Source organism: Anomaloglossus baeobatrachus, chromosome 1 (assembly GCF_048569485.1).
Source record: "Anomaloglossus baeobatrachus isolate aAnoBae1 chromosome 1, aAnoBae1.hap1, whole genome shotgun sequence".
NCBI lineage: Eukaryota > Metazoa > Chordata > Amphibia > Anura > Aromobatidae > Anomaloglossus > Anomaloglossus baeobatrachus.
The window spans coordinates 852,722,954-852,737,043 of record NC_134353.1 but is presented as its reverse complement, the minus strand read 5'-3'; the positions used below and the strand labels follow the sequence as shown (position 1 = coordinate 852,737,043).

General features: G+C 42.2%; 1 protein-coding gene across 3 annotated transcripts in view; it reads left to right on the top strand.

Moving 5' to 3' along the window:
• The window catches only part of ANKRD31 (ankyrin repeat domain 31), a 408,642-nt gene that overhangs the window by 180,818 nt on the left and 213,734 nt on the right, over positions 1-14,090 (top strand). For all 3 annotated transcript variants that reach the window (XM_075342271.1, XM_075342267.1, XM_075342277.1), the window contains one exon: positions 3,781-3,929. In XM_075342271.1, coding sequence (XP_075198386.1) covers positions 3,781-3,929 — 149 coding nt within the window. The remainder of the gene's footprint in view (positions 1-3,780; positions 3,930-14,090) is intronic.

The window sequence follows — 14,090 nt, the reverse complement described above, 5'->3', positions numbered from 1 at the left end:
CATACAATCCTAGATGGAGTATGCTGAGCCTTGTAGTTCTGCAGCTGCTGTCTGCTGTCTGTATGGAGGAGAGCAGACAGCAGCTGCAGAACTACAAGTGTTATGATCCGGAACCATGGAAGACCACCACAAATCATTGGCAAAAGGTGACAAGAGCATTGGCAACTAATCTGGCCGCCATCCCCTTACTAACCATCACAACTAGAAGTAGCTGAGGGGTGAACTAACATCCTGTGCACCGCGAACCCAGCTGGAGAACTAACTATCCTAAAGGTAGGAAAGATGAATAACTCTCTGCCTCAGAAAATAGACAAGAATAGCAAGCCCCCCACATTCAAAGACTGCGGTGATATAGGAAAAACACAATACACAGGTAGATGACAGGATTAGCAAAAGGTGAGGCCCCCGCTGACTAAAATAGGAAAGGGACTGATGGTGGCCACAGAAAACCCTGCAAAATACCAACTTCCTGATAGTACAAAAAGGCCCTCAGATCGCTCGATCTGAACTCCGTCCTATACCAGGTGCCCTTGTCATACCAATGAACAGAAAACAGGAATCATTACAAATTCAACAAGCCACAAACACATGGACCCAAATGAGCTATACTCCACACAGAACTGCAGGGAGTTCCTCAACAATCCACTGAGGGGGGAAATCCCTGGAAGGAAATAAACTGAAACCAAACACAACAAATGACAAACCCAGATAAGCAAAAGAACCAGACAATAAATAAAGAGCAAGCACTTATCTGGAGTAGATGTGGTGTAGAGCAGGATTAAGCAGGCTGAAAATACAAAGAACAACTGACATCCGGCAACAGCCTGCAATCAGACCAGGACTTAAATAAGCAGAGAGTTAGCAAAGGAAACACCCACTGCACAACACACCTGGTCTCTGTCCAAACCATTCCTGGCCACCAGAGGGAGCCTCCCAGCAGCCAAAACATAACTAACATTCACAACATACAAGGCTCAGCATGCTCCATTCACTAGTGTATGCAGGAGAGCAGACAGCAGGTGCAGAACGACAAGGCTCAGCATGCTTCATTCACTAGTGTATGCAGGGGAGCAGACAGCAGCTGCAGAACTACAAGGCTCAGCATACTCCGTCCAGGACCGTATGCAAGAGTTTTTTTCCCCCCAAAAAAATGACCTGGGCTTCGCCATATTCTTGTATGCTAGTCATGTGCAGCAGGCAGGTACGGCTGCCCCCAACCCACCAGCTGCCTATTTGTACCCGGCTGGGAACTAAAAAAATAGGGAAGCCCTTCTTTTTAATTATTTCATGAATTTCATGAAATAATTAAAAAAAAAATTGACATGGGCTTCGCCCCATTTTTGTGTGCGGCCAGGTACAACTAGGCAGCTGGGGATTGGAATCTGCAGCACAGGTTGGCCCGAGGTTTCTGGGCGCCTCTGCTGCGAATTGCAGTCCGCAGCCGCCCCAGAAAATGGCGCTTTCATAGAAGCGCCATCATCTGGTGCTGTATCCAACTCTTCCAGCAGCCCTGAAGCTGGGTGACTTCCTGGGTAATAATGAGTTAATACTAGCTTTGTTTTACTAGCTAGTATTAAGCCAGAGATTCTTAATGTCAGGCAAGTTTGACCCGGCCATTAAGAATCTCCAATAAAGGGTTAAAAAAAGACACCACAGAGAGAAAAAATACTTTAATAGAAATAAATACACAGACACACTTAGAGACTCCATGTTTATTACTCCCTGTCAGCCCTCCACGATCCTGCTCTTCTGTCTTCTTTCTCCTTCAACCCATGCAGCTCTGCTACATCAGACAGCACTGCATGGGAGGAAGAACACTGCTGCTCTCATGCAATCTAATCACTCAGTGAGTGACCAGAAGCTGCGGGCTGTAAGCGGTGGCGTCACCGCTGACAGGCGGGTTACCATAGCAACGGTGCTCCAATCACGTGATTCCCGGTGCCGCAATTCACCGGCTGTGGCATCTAGTCTTTGCATGTGGGCTGACTCTGTAAAGAGCGCCCACATGCGTGGACGGGAAAGCCAATCATGTACCAGAGCATTTCGCCGGTACACGGACATGCTCAAACGAGCACCGCGTACCGGAGAGATGCACTGACAGGACCTAGCATGACGTCTAGCCATGTGACAAGTCTGTAGCCAATGAGATAATAGACACGTGACTGGTCACATGCTATTTTGACGACACGATAGGTCCTATCATTAGTGCTGGTTACCGAGAGGACGCAGTGATTATCGAAAAGAAAAGCGGCGGGAGACAGAGTGCAGGACGCGTCGCGGGGACCTGTAAGTGTTATGGCAATGTTTATTAACTGTATGTGTACATGTATAATGTGTTTTTATGTGTTTGTGTTTGCCTCCCATTGTTTTCAATGGGGTTCGAGTGGTTCGTCGAACGGTTCGTCAAACGTTCGTCGAACGGAGCCTCCGTTCGATGAACCGAACTCAAACGCCAAGGGGGTGGCTCATCTCTACCCACAAGTTCATCTTTGATGATACCAGCCCATACCAGTACCCCACCTCCACATTGTTGGTGTCTGAGTTGGAGTGGAGCTCTCTGCCCTTTACTGATCCAGCCTCTGGCCCATCCATCTGGCCCATCAAGAGTCACTCTCTTTTCATCAGTCCATAAAACCTTTGAAAAATCAGTCTTAAGATATTTCTTGGCCCAGTCTTGACGTTTTATCTTATGTTTCTTGTTCAAAGGTGGTCGTTTTTCAGCCTTCCTTATCTTGGCCATGTCCCTGAGTATGGCACACCTTGTGCTTTTTGATACTCCAGTAACGTTGCAGCTCTGAAATATGGACAAACTGGTGGCAATGGCATCTTGGCAGCTTCTCGCTTGATTTTCCTCAATTCATGTGCAGTTATTTTGCACCTTTTTTGCCCAACACGCTTCTTCGACCCTGTTGGCTATTTGCCATGAAACGCTTGATTGTTCGGTGATCACGCTTGAAAAGTTTGGCAATTTCAAGACTGCTGCATCTTTCTGCAAGACATCTCACAATTTTGTACTTTTCAGAGCCCGTCAAATCTCTCTTCTGACCCATTTTGCCAAAGGAAAGGAAGTTGCCTAATAATTAAGCACACCTTATATAAGGTGTTGATGTCATTACACCACACCCCTCCTCATTACAGAGATACACATCACCTGATTTACTTAATTGGTAGTTGGCTCTCAGGCCTATACAGCTTGGAGTAGGACAACATGTATAAAATGTATCACGTGATCAAAATACTCATTTGCCTAATAATTCTGCACACAGTGTGTGTGTTTATTTATATATATATATATATATATATATATATATATATATATATATATATATATATACTGTATATATACTGTATATATAAAGCATTGATGCTTTAACACAAACAACCCATGTGGTTTCCTGCTGGTCTCATATCTAGCGATGACTTCCTCATTTGACACTCAACACTTGCAGTCAGTTGCAGGGGTCACATGCTGAACCTCCTGGCATCATGCTCCTTAATTAGTTCCAGCTTTCATGTACCAGCACGTAACATGAAAATAGGACTTTTGCTATGGGGCCCTCTTATTTCTATGTACTCCACTGGTTACAGCCAGTGTATAGTAATCATGTTTTAAAAGCTTATTTTGTTTTTTATTTTCTGCTTCCTTAGGTAGAGTATATTGCAGATATTTTTTCCCCATAACATTTGATTATATAATTTACCTTATAAAATTTAGGTTTTTTTTGTTAAAAGCTTTGCAACCACTTCTTTATTCACAGTTTATACAATATTTATCTACAGGAAATACTGGAAGAAACAATTGCAAATGAGGAAAGCACCAGCATTTCACCTTCAATGTTAAATAGTTTGGGATGTATTCCCAGTGATATCAGCCAACTTTTTAATGTGGAAGAACAATTATATACACAAAATTCACTTCCAGTCTTCGAGTAAGTAAAATACTAACAGAGTTGTGTTAAAGAGGATCCATAACCAGATTTCACAAGAAAAAACTACGGTACATATATGATTAAGTAGATCCCTTAGACCTGATGAGGCTGGTTTAGTTAATGTGAAGAACTGTTTGTGAAAATGGCTCTATAATCCTCTATGAACATTTTTCCATCTTGCTATTGAAGTGAGTGGTTAATGAGTGTTGCTTTATCTCGGCTCACAATACTTTGATTGTAATTTATGCAGCCAATCTGACCTGAATTTTTCAAAGAAAGCACACAAGCCCCACCATGAACAAGAGATCTATCTAATAATGTATACAGTTTGTAGTGCTACATCTGGTGATAGAGCCTTTTTTTCAATGTGTTTTATAAAACCCAGCACACAATCACTTTATTTTATGTTAAGGCTACTTTCACAAAATACCGGTAGAACGGAAACTAGGCGGTTCCAAAATCCAGAATAGGTTTCCAGGACATTTTTTCTGTGTTTGAACCACTCCTGGTTTTAGCTTACAAATATCAAGTATGTGATAGTGGCTTAAGAATGTATTGGCCCTATTGTTATTATTAGTTATAAAGCGAAATCTATTTTATGCCTTACATTGTCACTAATTTCTGACAGGGGAGCACGATCAGTAAAGCAAAGAAATCAGCATAGACAATTTAATTAGTTGTACAGAAGAGTTTAAAGTGAACCTGTCAGGTGCAATGTGCACCCAGAACCATGAGCAGTTCTGGGTGCATATTGCTTATCCCTGCCTAACTTCCCCAGCCTATAGCAGCAGACATATGGAGATCTTTAGAAAAAGTATTTCTAAAGATTCTTTATGATTTGCTAATGAGACCAGGGACTAGTCGCAAGGGCGTTATTTCCCTTGGCTAGTCAGCCCACTTAGCATGTAAGCACACCCCTGTGCATGGTCGCTCTCACCTCTCTGCTACCACCACTGGTTTTTGGCCAGTGCGCTTGATCAGAAGTCCCCGGACTTCTGGTCATGCGCACAACCCCAGTTTGAAGCCGGAACGCGTACACCCGGGTTCATAGTGCACAAGACTGGAAGTCCAGGGACTTCTAATCAACCGCACTGAGCCGAAAACCAGTGTCGGCCACTGTGGCAGCAGAAAGGTGACAGCAACCATGCCATTGACGTTGCACATTCATTAGCATGTTACCCTACCCACGTGGGGCATACTTATATGCTAAGGGGGCTGACTGGCCAAGGGAAGTTACGCCCTTGCCACTAGTCCCTGTTCTCATTAGCATATCATAAAGAATCATTAGAAATATTTTTTCTAAAGATCTCTTTATTTATGCTAACAGATACAGGTATAGTTAGGCAGGAATTAGGTGTTTGCACCCAGAACTGCTTGTGGTTCTGGGTGCATATTGCACCTGTCAGTTCCCTTTAAGGGACATTTACACTGCAAGATAATCGTGATTGAGCATTGTTAAAAACGCACTTTTCATGATTAACCCCTTAAGGACGGAGCCAGTTTTGTCCTTAATGCCCAGGCCATTTTTTGCAATTCTGACCAGTGTCACTTTATGAGGTTATAACTCTGGAACGCTTCAACGGATCCTGGTGATTCTGACATTGTTTTTTCGTGACATATTGTACTTCATGATAGTTATAAATTTAGAACGATATTTTTTGCTTTTATTTGTGAAAAAATCGGAAATTTGATGAAAATTTTGAAAATTTTGCAATTTTCAAACTTTTAATTTTTATGCCCTTAACCCAGAGAGTTATGTCACACAAAACAGTTAATAAATAACATTTCCCACATGTCTACTTTACATTAGCGCAATTTCTGAAACAAAATGTTTTGGGGTTAGGAAGTTAGAAGGGGTCAAAGTTCATCAGCAATTTCCCATTTTTTCAACAAAATTCACAAAACCATTTTTTTAGGGACCACATCACATTTGAAGTGACTTTGAGAGGCCTAAGTGACAGAAAATACCTAAAAGTGACACCATTCTCAAAACAGCACCCCTCAAAGTACTCAAAACCACATCCAAGAAGTTTATTAACCCTTCAGGTGCTTCACAGGAACTAAAGCAAAGTGGAATGAAAAAAAGCAAAAAATAAAATTTTACCTAAAATGTTGCTCTACCCCAAATTTATTCACTTTTAGAAGAAATAACACAACAAAATAAACCCCAAAACTTGTTACCCACTTTCTTATGAGCGCGCCGATACCCCACATGTGGTCAGAAACCTTTGTTTGGACAAATGGGAGGGCTCGGAACAGGAGCAGCAATATTTGAATTTTGGAAAGCAAATTTGGCTGAAATAGATTGCGGGCACCATGTTGCATTTACAGGTCCGCTAAGGTACCTAAACAGAAGAAACCCCTCACAAGTGACGCCATTTTGGAAAGTGGACCCCTCAAGGCTTCTATCTAGGGGTATAGTGAGCATTTTGGATCCACAGGTACTTCAAAGATTTTGATAACGTTACATTGTCACATTGAAAATTTTCATTTTTTTCTCAAAAATGTTGGTTTAGCATCAATTTTTTCACTTTTTCAAGAGGTAATTCCAAAAATTTCACCCCAATGTTTGTTACCCACTTTTTTATGAGCCGGTGATACCTCACTTGTGGTCTGAAACCTTTGTTTGGAGAATTGGGAGGGCTTGGAACGGAAGGAGCAATATTTGAATTTTGGAAAGGAAATTTGGCTGAAAAAGATTGCGGGCACCATGTCGCATTTGGAGGACCCCTAAGGTATGTAAACAGCAAAAAAACACCACAAGTGACCCCATATTGGAAACTAGGCCCCTCAAGGAATTTATCTAGATGTTTGGTGAGTACCCTGAACCTCCAGGTGCTTTACAGAAGTTTATAATGTTGAGCCATGAAAATAAAAAAAAATTTTTTTACCACAAAATTATTATTTCAACCAGGTAGCTTTTTTTTTCACAAGGGTAACAGGAAAAAAATCACCATGAAATTTATTGCGCAATTTCTCCTGAGTTTGGTGATATCTTGTACGTGGTGGAAATCAACTGTTTGGGCACACTGCAGGGCTCGGAAGAGAAGGAGTGCAACTTGACTGCAAAATTGGCTGGAATCAATAGCGGACGCCATGTTGCATTAGGAGAGCCCCTGAGGTGCCTAAGCAGTGGAGGTCCCCCACAAATGACCCCATTCTGGAAAAAAGACCCCACAACGAATTTATCTAGATGTTTGGCGAGTACCCTGAACCCCCAGGTGCTTCACAAAAGTTTATAATGTTGAGCTGTGAAAATAAAAAAAATATATTTTTACCACAAAATTGTTACTTCAACCAGATAGTTTTCCGTGTACTCTTGTTAAAAAAAAAGCTATCAGCATAAAATTTATTGTGCAATTTCTCCTGAGTATGCTGATACCTTATGTGTGGTGGAAATCAACTGTTTGGGTGCACAGCAGGGCTCGGAAGGGAAAAAGTGCCATTTGACTGAACAATTGGCTGGAATAATTAGCGGACGCTATGTCACATTTGGAAAGCCCCTAAGGTGCCTAAACAGTGGAGGTCCCCCACAAGTGACCCCATTCTGGAAACAAGACACCTCAAGGCTTTTATCGAGGTGTATATTGAGCATTTTGAATCCACGAATACTTCACAGAATTTGATAAGCTTAGGTTGCCATATTGAAATTTTCATTTTTTTCACAAAAATGTTGATTTAGCGACACATTTCTCACTTTTTCAAGAGGCAACAACAAAACGTGTACTCCACAGGTTATCTAATTTCTTGTGAGCGCAGGGATTCCCACATGTGGCCAAAAACCTTTGTTTGGATAAATGGGAGGGCTTGGAATGGAAGGAGCACCATTTGCATTTTGGAAAAGTTGAAGTAAATTGCGCGCACCATGTCACATTAGCAGGGCCCCTTGGGTACCTATACATCAGAAACCCCCCACAAGTGACCTCATTTTGGAAACTAGACCCCTCAAGGATTTTATTCAGGAGTATAGTAAGCATTTTGAATCCACAGATACTTCACAAAAATGTTGCTAGTACACAGTGTCAGCCTTCCTGCAGAGATGTGAGTGTTGTCCACGGGAGAACGCAGCTGCCCATGCCCACGATTTGGGTTCAGGCTGCTGTGGACTTTGGCTCTATTCTACCTGCAGAAAACACTCATCTCCGCAGCATAAATTGACATGCTGAGGCTTGGGAAGCTGCGCCACAGGTCGGTTTATGCTGCAGAGAAAAGAAACACAGTGGGCACGGGATTTCTAAAAATCCTTCCACTGTGCTTCTACTGCACAACGCAGCGTTATGGACGCAGGGAAAACACTCTGCGCCCAAAACGCTAGAAACCCTGATTGTGGGCACACAGCATAAAATGCTACAATGGATGAATGGATAGATGTCAAACATATATATAATGTCCACCCCCCTCTGCAGATTCTAAGCTGGCGCCCTTTAGTGCCTTTCATGTGACACTAAAGGGTGTCTAGCCTTGTATTTAGCCCACAAGAAAAAAAAATAATTAAAATAAATGACGTGGGGTCCCCCCTATTTTTGATAGCCAGCTAGGGTAAAGCAGGCAGCTGTAGCCTGCAAACCACAGCTGACAGCTTCATCTTGTCTGGTGATCAATTTGGAGGGCTCCCCAAGCTGTTTTTTTTTAATTATTTATAAATAAATAATTAAAAAAAAAACAAAACAAACGTGGGGTCCCCCCAAATTAGATCACCAGCCAAGGTGAAGCTGACAGCTGGGGTCTGGTATTCTCAGGATGGGAAGAGCCATGGTTATTGGACTCTTCCCAGCCTAAAAATAGCAGGCCGCAGCCGCCCCAGAAATGGCGCATCCATTAGATGCGCCAATTCTGGCGCTTCGCCCCAGCTCATCTCGCGCCCTGGTGCGTTGGCAAACGAGGTAATAAATGGGGTTGATGCCAGATGTGTAATGTCACCTGGCATCAAGCCCAGCAATTAGTTATGTCACGGCGTCTATCAGATACCCGACATAACTAATTGACAGTAATAAAAAAAAAAAATTGACAACAAAAAAAAAATTATTTGAAAAAACACTCCCCAAAACATTCCCTGATTAGCCAATTTATTGAAAAGAAAAGAAAAAAAAATCCGCTGTAATCCATTTGGACGTCCCACGTCGACTCTGGACCTTCTAGAATATGGGGGACACGTTCAGGGAACGTATCCCCCATTTTCTAGGTGTGAGGACCCTCCATTTGAGGAGAGTGGGTGCAAAGAATCTGCACCCACCCTCCCTGGGTCACAGCTGCAGTGTGCCGAGCAGCAGCAGCAGCCAGCGTCCTGAACACAGGAAGCTGTCAGCTGCTCGGCACATGTGACCGGCGTCTGCTGTGAAGGAGCCGGAGGAGGGGGCCGCAGGGGATCAGCGCTCCGACAGGTATGTAGGTGTTTTGCTAATATTTTTAGCACTAAAGTTCAGATACGGCTTTAAAGAAGGCAAATAAGTAATTTTATTATAAAGGTTAATATGAAATACAAACTTAAAGGAAAAGTATGATATTGCGTACACTTTTGTATATTGAACATACAAAGGTTAAGTACAGTTAAATACTTACGTTTTGGACATCATCTGTATCACCAAGGAGTTTTGGACATCATCTGTCTGGAATATTAAGAATCAGAGAAGCATGACATAGACAGAGGACTCCTGGAAATCCCAACACTGACCGGACATCTCGGTACAGGTAACACGAGCTTCTGTCTGTGCTATATTTCATCTGATCTTATAGAGGCTTGAACAATATTACAAGCCTTAAAGTTAATGTGTTGTAGTCTTATTGATCCATGCCCTTTGACGGCCAGTCATTGGGCAGAGATGAATCAGAGATACACCACACATCAGACAACGGGGTAATAAACCCACAGACATTCAAATCTCCCAAGAATACACATCAGGTATTTGAGCTAGGTAAATGGATATATTGTCTGTCTGTGTATTCAAGACAAACACACAGAAACCCTTAAGTATATACAAGATTTTGTAACCATGTACACTTTGTCTGTCTGACTAATCAATATGTTATAGTTTAACATAATGTATAGACTCAAAAAATAGCCATTTTTATATTTGCAATACATTCCACCCTTGGCTATTTTGAGCCATAGATTATTTATACAAGGTACCATATCCTAAGGGCATGGTTTTAGCAGATGATTGACATAAGGAAAGTGTACACTGTATACAACAACACAAATCAATGCATGCACAAATTATAGCAAATATTACTCCTAATATATAACGAATATATCCAAAAATCAGGTAACTAAGAAAGTACCCATTCCCACCATCTACCATTATCTTGTGTAATGTAATTAATCTAGTATAAATGTATCTCTACTTGTGGTATTTATAAATTTAGCCACAAAATAAGAGAATCGGCCTACTGCTTTAGCAGCATATGTCGCTACTGTGAGTGTTCCTACAATTATTATAGATAATCCTTGATTGTATCTATGATTTCGTTAACAATTTTACATTTTGTGTATATGATGAAACAGTCATTATATTGTTAATCTCATATTATTTCCTGCCCTCATACGTTTGCATTTTTTTATTTGTATGAGAGCCACAAATAATAGCAATCTCTTTATAGCCTGTCTGATTCTCATCTGATAGATCAGTTGGTGTAATATTTTGAGTCCTTAGGGCAATCATCTCTTCTGTTAGAGAATGTTCCCCAGTGCAGTTCATATAGGCACAATACAGATTGGAGGTGAAGTTTTGGGTCACATCTTCTTCTTCTAGGTCTTCTTCTGTTTGGTTTTCAATAAGGCCACATTTTCCATGGTTGGTCTCTCTGTTTTTAGTCTGAAGGTTGCTTGGCTTCTGACGGAAGTAGATCTATGCCCATGGTGGCGCCAATCATGCAACATTTCCAGATTTTGATCTAAAGGGACAAAAATACACATATTACTCATCTGTCAGTTGGGATGTATTCCCACTTTTCTTGTTTCATAACTGTCAGCACATTGTCTGCTCCTCGAGCAATGACTTCAGCAGGGTCTGGAATACCTTTGTCACTCAATTGTTTCACCCAAATTTTTGCACAATCATTGATAGGATGTGAAGATCCAAATCATTTATCTTCTCTGCAGAACTGAAGTAGCCCTCCCTCTGACTATCTACATTTTAGAAATAGACAGTACCATCAACTGAGCTATTCTATCTCACTTCTGTATTAACATGTCACTGTCTCCACTATTCATAAGAATTAACTTAGGGGTGCTTCACACATAGCGAGCTCACTGCCGAGATCGCTGCTGAGTCACGCTTTTTGTGACGCAGCAGTGACCTCATTAGCGATCTCGCTGTGTGTGACACTGAGCAGCGATCTGGCCCCTGCTGCGAGATCGCTGCTCGTTACACACAGCCCTGGTTCGTTTTCTTCAAAGCCGCTCTCCTGCTGTGACACACAGATCGCTGTGTGTGACAGCAAGAGAGCGACAAATGAAGCGAGCAGGGAGCAGGAGCCGGCGTCTGACAGCTGAGGTAAGCTGTATCCAAGATAAACATCGGGTAACCAAGGTGGTTACCCGATATTTACCTTAGTTACCAGCCTCTGCAGCTCTCACGCTGCCTGTGCTGCCGGCTCCGGCTCTCTGCACATGTAGCTGCTGTACACATCGGGTTAATTAACCCGATGTGTACAGCAGCTAGGAGAGCAAGGAGCCAGCGCTCAGTGTGCGCGGCTCCCTGCTCCCTGCTCACACTGGTAACTAATGTAAACATCGGGTAACCATACCCGATGTTTACCTTAGTTACCAGTCTCCGCAGCTTCCAGACGGCGGCTCCGTGCAAGCGCAGCGTCGCTTGCACGTCGCTGCTGGCTGGGGGCTGTTCACTGGTCGCTGGTGAGATCTGCCTGTTTGACAGCTCACCAGCGACCATGTAGCGATGCAGCAGCGATCCTGACCAGGTCAGATCGCTGGTCGGATCGCTGCTGCATCGCTAAGTGTGAAGGTACCCTTAGTTAATAATCCTGATCTATCCCTTCTCTTATTAACTGAAATCAGTTGAAGGCCAAATCTGACCTTTGGACTATGAGACCATCATACTGAGATGGCATTTACAAACCTATTGTGGTCCTGATTGAACATACACATAAAACAAACAACAACCATTAGGTAAATACAATACCCATTCATCACAATGGGATGATTACTTGTTTCATTGTTTTAGCCTGATTGCTCTAATAACTTGTAAAACTCTGGTCTCCAGTCTAAAAAGAAAGCACAAACATGATTAGAATACAAGCTCAAATAATACACGAAACACAATTTTATCCAGTCCATTATCCATATGTTAAAAGAGTCACATCTAACTTGGCAGCCAAAAAAGCTCACTATTTACCCAACCATATTGGTATATTTTGCTGTATTAATTAGCAGCATGGGAATGTAAATATGAGACCAACCAAACAATAGCAAAAATAATTGCCCTTCCAATAGACTGAACACAGGGATTCTCCTGGTTTCCAGTCTCTCCTTTGTGAACATTTCGATGGCTCTGTATTGTTTATGAGCAGGAATGGTTTTTGTAATACTCATCTCTTTATATATCTCTGTACATTCTGTATTGGTGGCAATCTCCTCTGTGGTCTCAATATTACCCTTATCTTTTTCAATCTCCTCTGTGGTCTCAATATTACCCTTATCTTTTTCAATCTCCTCTGTGGTCTCAATATTACCCTTATCTTTTTCAATCTCCTCTGTGGTCTCATTATTACTCTTATCAATTTCCCCCCATCTAGCTTCCATTTCAGATGGAGACATCTTGATGGAAGATGATGATAACCTGTTCTGCTGGGCTTTGATTTCCTGCACCAAACATTTGACTTCAGCATAAAGATCCAACACCCCCGGTGCTGTAGGCTTTGCTGGTGACGATGAGAAAGTGGGCCCTCTTTCTCCCCGTGTCCTGCTTTGCCTGCGCTGTGGAGATTCAGAATCTTTTGCTGCAACCTTTTTATTATGTGAAACTCCTGACTTTTTATTGAGTCCTCTCCTTTGATACAATTTTCTCTTTTGATACAATTTCCACATCTCGTCAGTACTAATCCCGTCTATTTTATCCCAGGGAACACCATCCTTTATCAGGGCCATAAACATATCTCTCCTGGTAACACGGGATCTACGATTTTTACTACTTTTGACGTTGTTACACTGTTCTTCAAAATTAAGCTGACCTCTCTGTTTGGGACCCCATTCTCCCAGACCCCCTAACTGTCGGATCGCCTCCAATGTATTGGAGATGGGTTTCCCAGTCTGATTTACCATTAATGCCATCATGACATGTTTATAAGCTGGAGGGGCATTTCTAATGATACAATTTCTAATAGATACACTTACAATAACTTGCATGTAATCGTCATATGTACTTGTTGAAATAGCATTTTTCATAGCCTCCTCCTTCAATCTCCATGCGCAATCTTTCAATGTAAACCATGGTTTTTCAATGGGCGGCCAGTCCGCCTCAGATGGGTATTTATGCTTCAATGCCATAGCCACAACATCCAACATACTACACACCACATGTGGTCGCTGAACCATCAAGGAACAAAATGCGTCCTTCACTACAGGCTCATGGCTGAGTTGAACAAACTTTGGGCCATCCACAGCATCCAGCTGTACTCCATGAGCCCCCATCTCCCATAATCTGACTATCCAAGTTATCAAAGATTCATTTGACCTTTGTGAAAAACGATCAAGAAGCTGACTGCAATCCTCTACCATATTCCTGTTATGTTTACCTGTAGCTGTTTCTAAAACTTGTCTATGGTATATAGGATGAACTCTTATTGGGTTAAGATGAGGATCAATTTCCTTCTCCCCACTGACATGTTCATCCTCCTGTTCTGGGTCGGTGACATTTTCAGAATCAGATGAGTTCTGTACATCACCATTCCACTCATCTGAGTTCCCCTCTGACCCTGCTCTGGCTATGGCCAAAGCTACTTCCTTTCTATTCTCCTTCCCTCTCTTCTTTATGTATTTGTACTGCTCTATACATACAGCAGACTTGTCTGCATCATGCTGATATCCATCACATTGGTCCACTTCAACTTATTCTGGCACTGTGCTGTGACCAATGCAGTCTGGACCTCACACAACTGTCTCTCCAATTCCTCAACTTTTGTTACCATACGTATCTTTTGCTC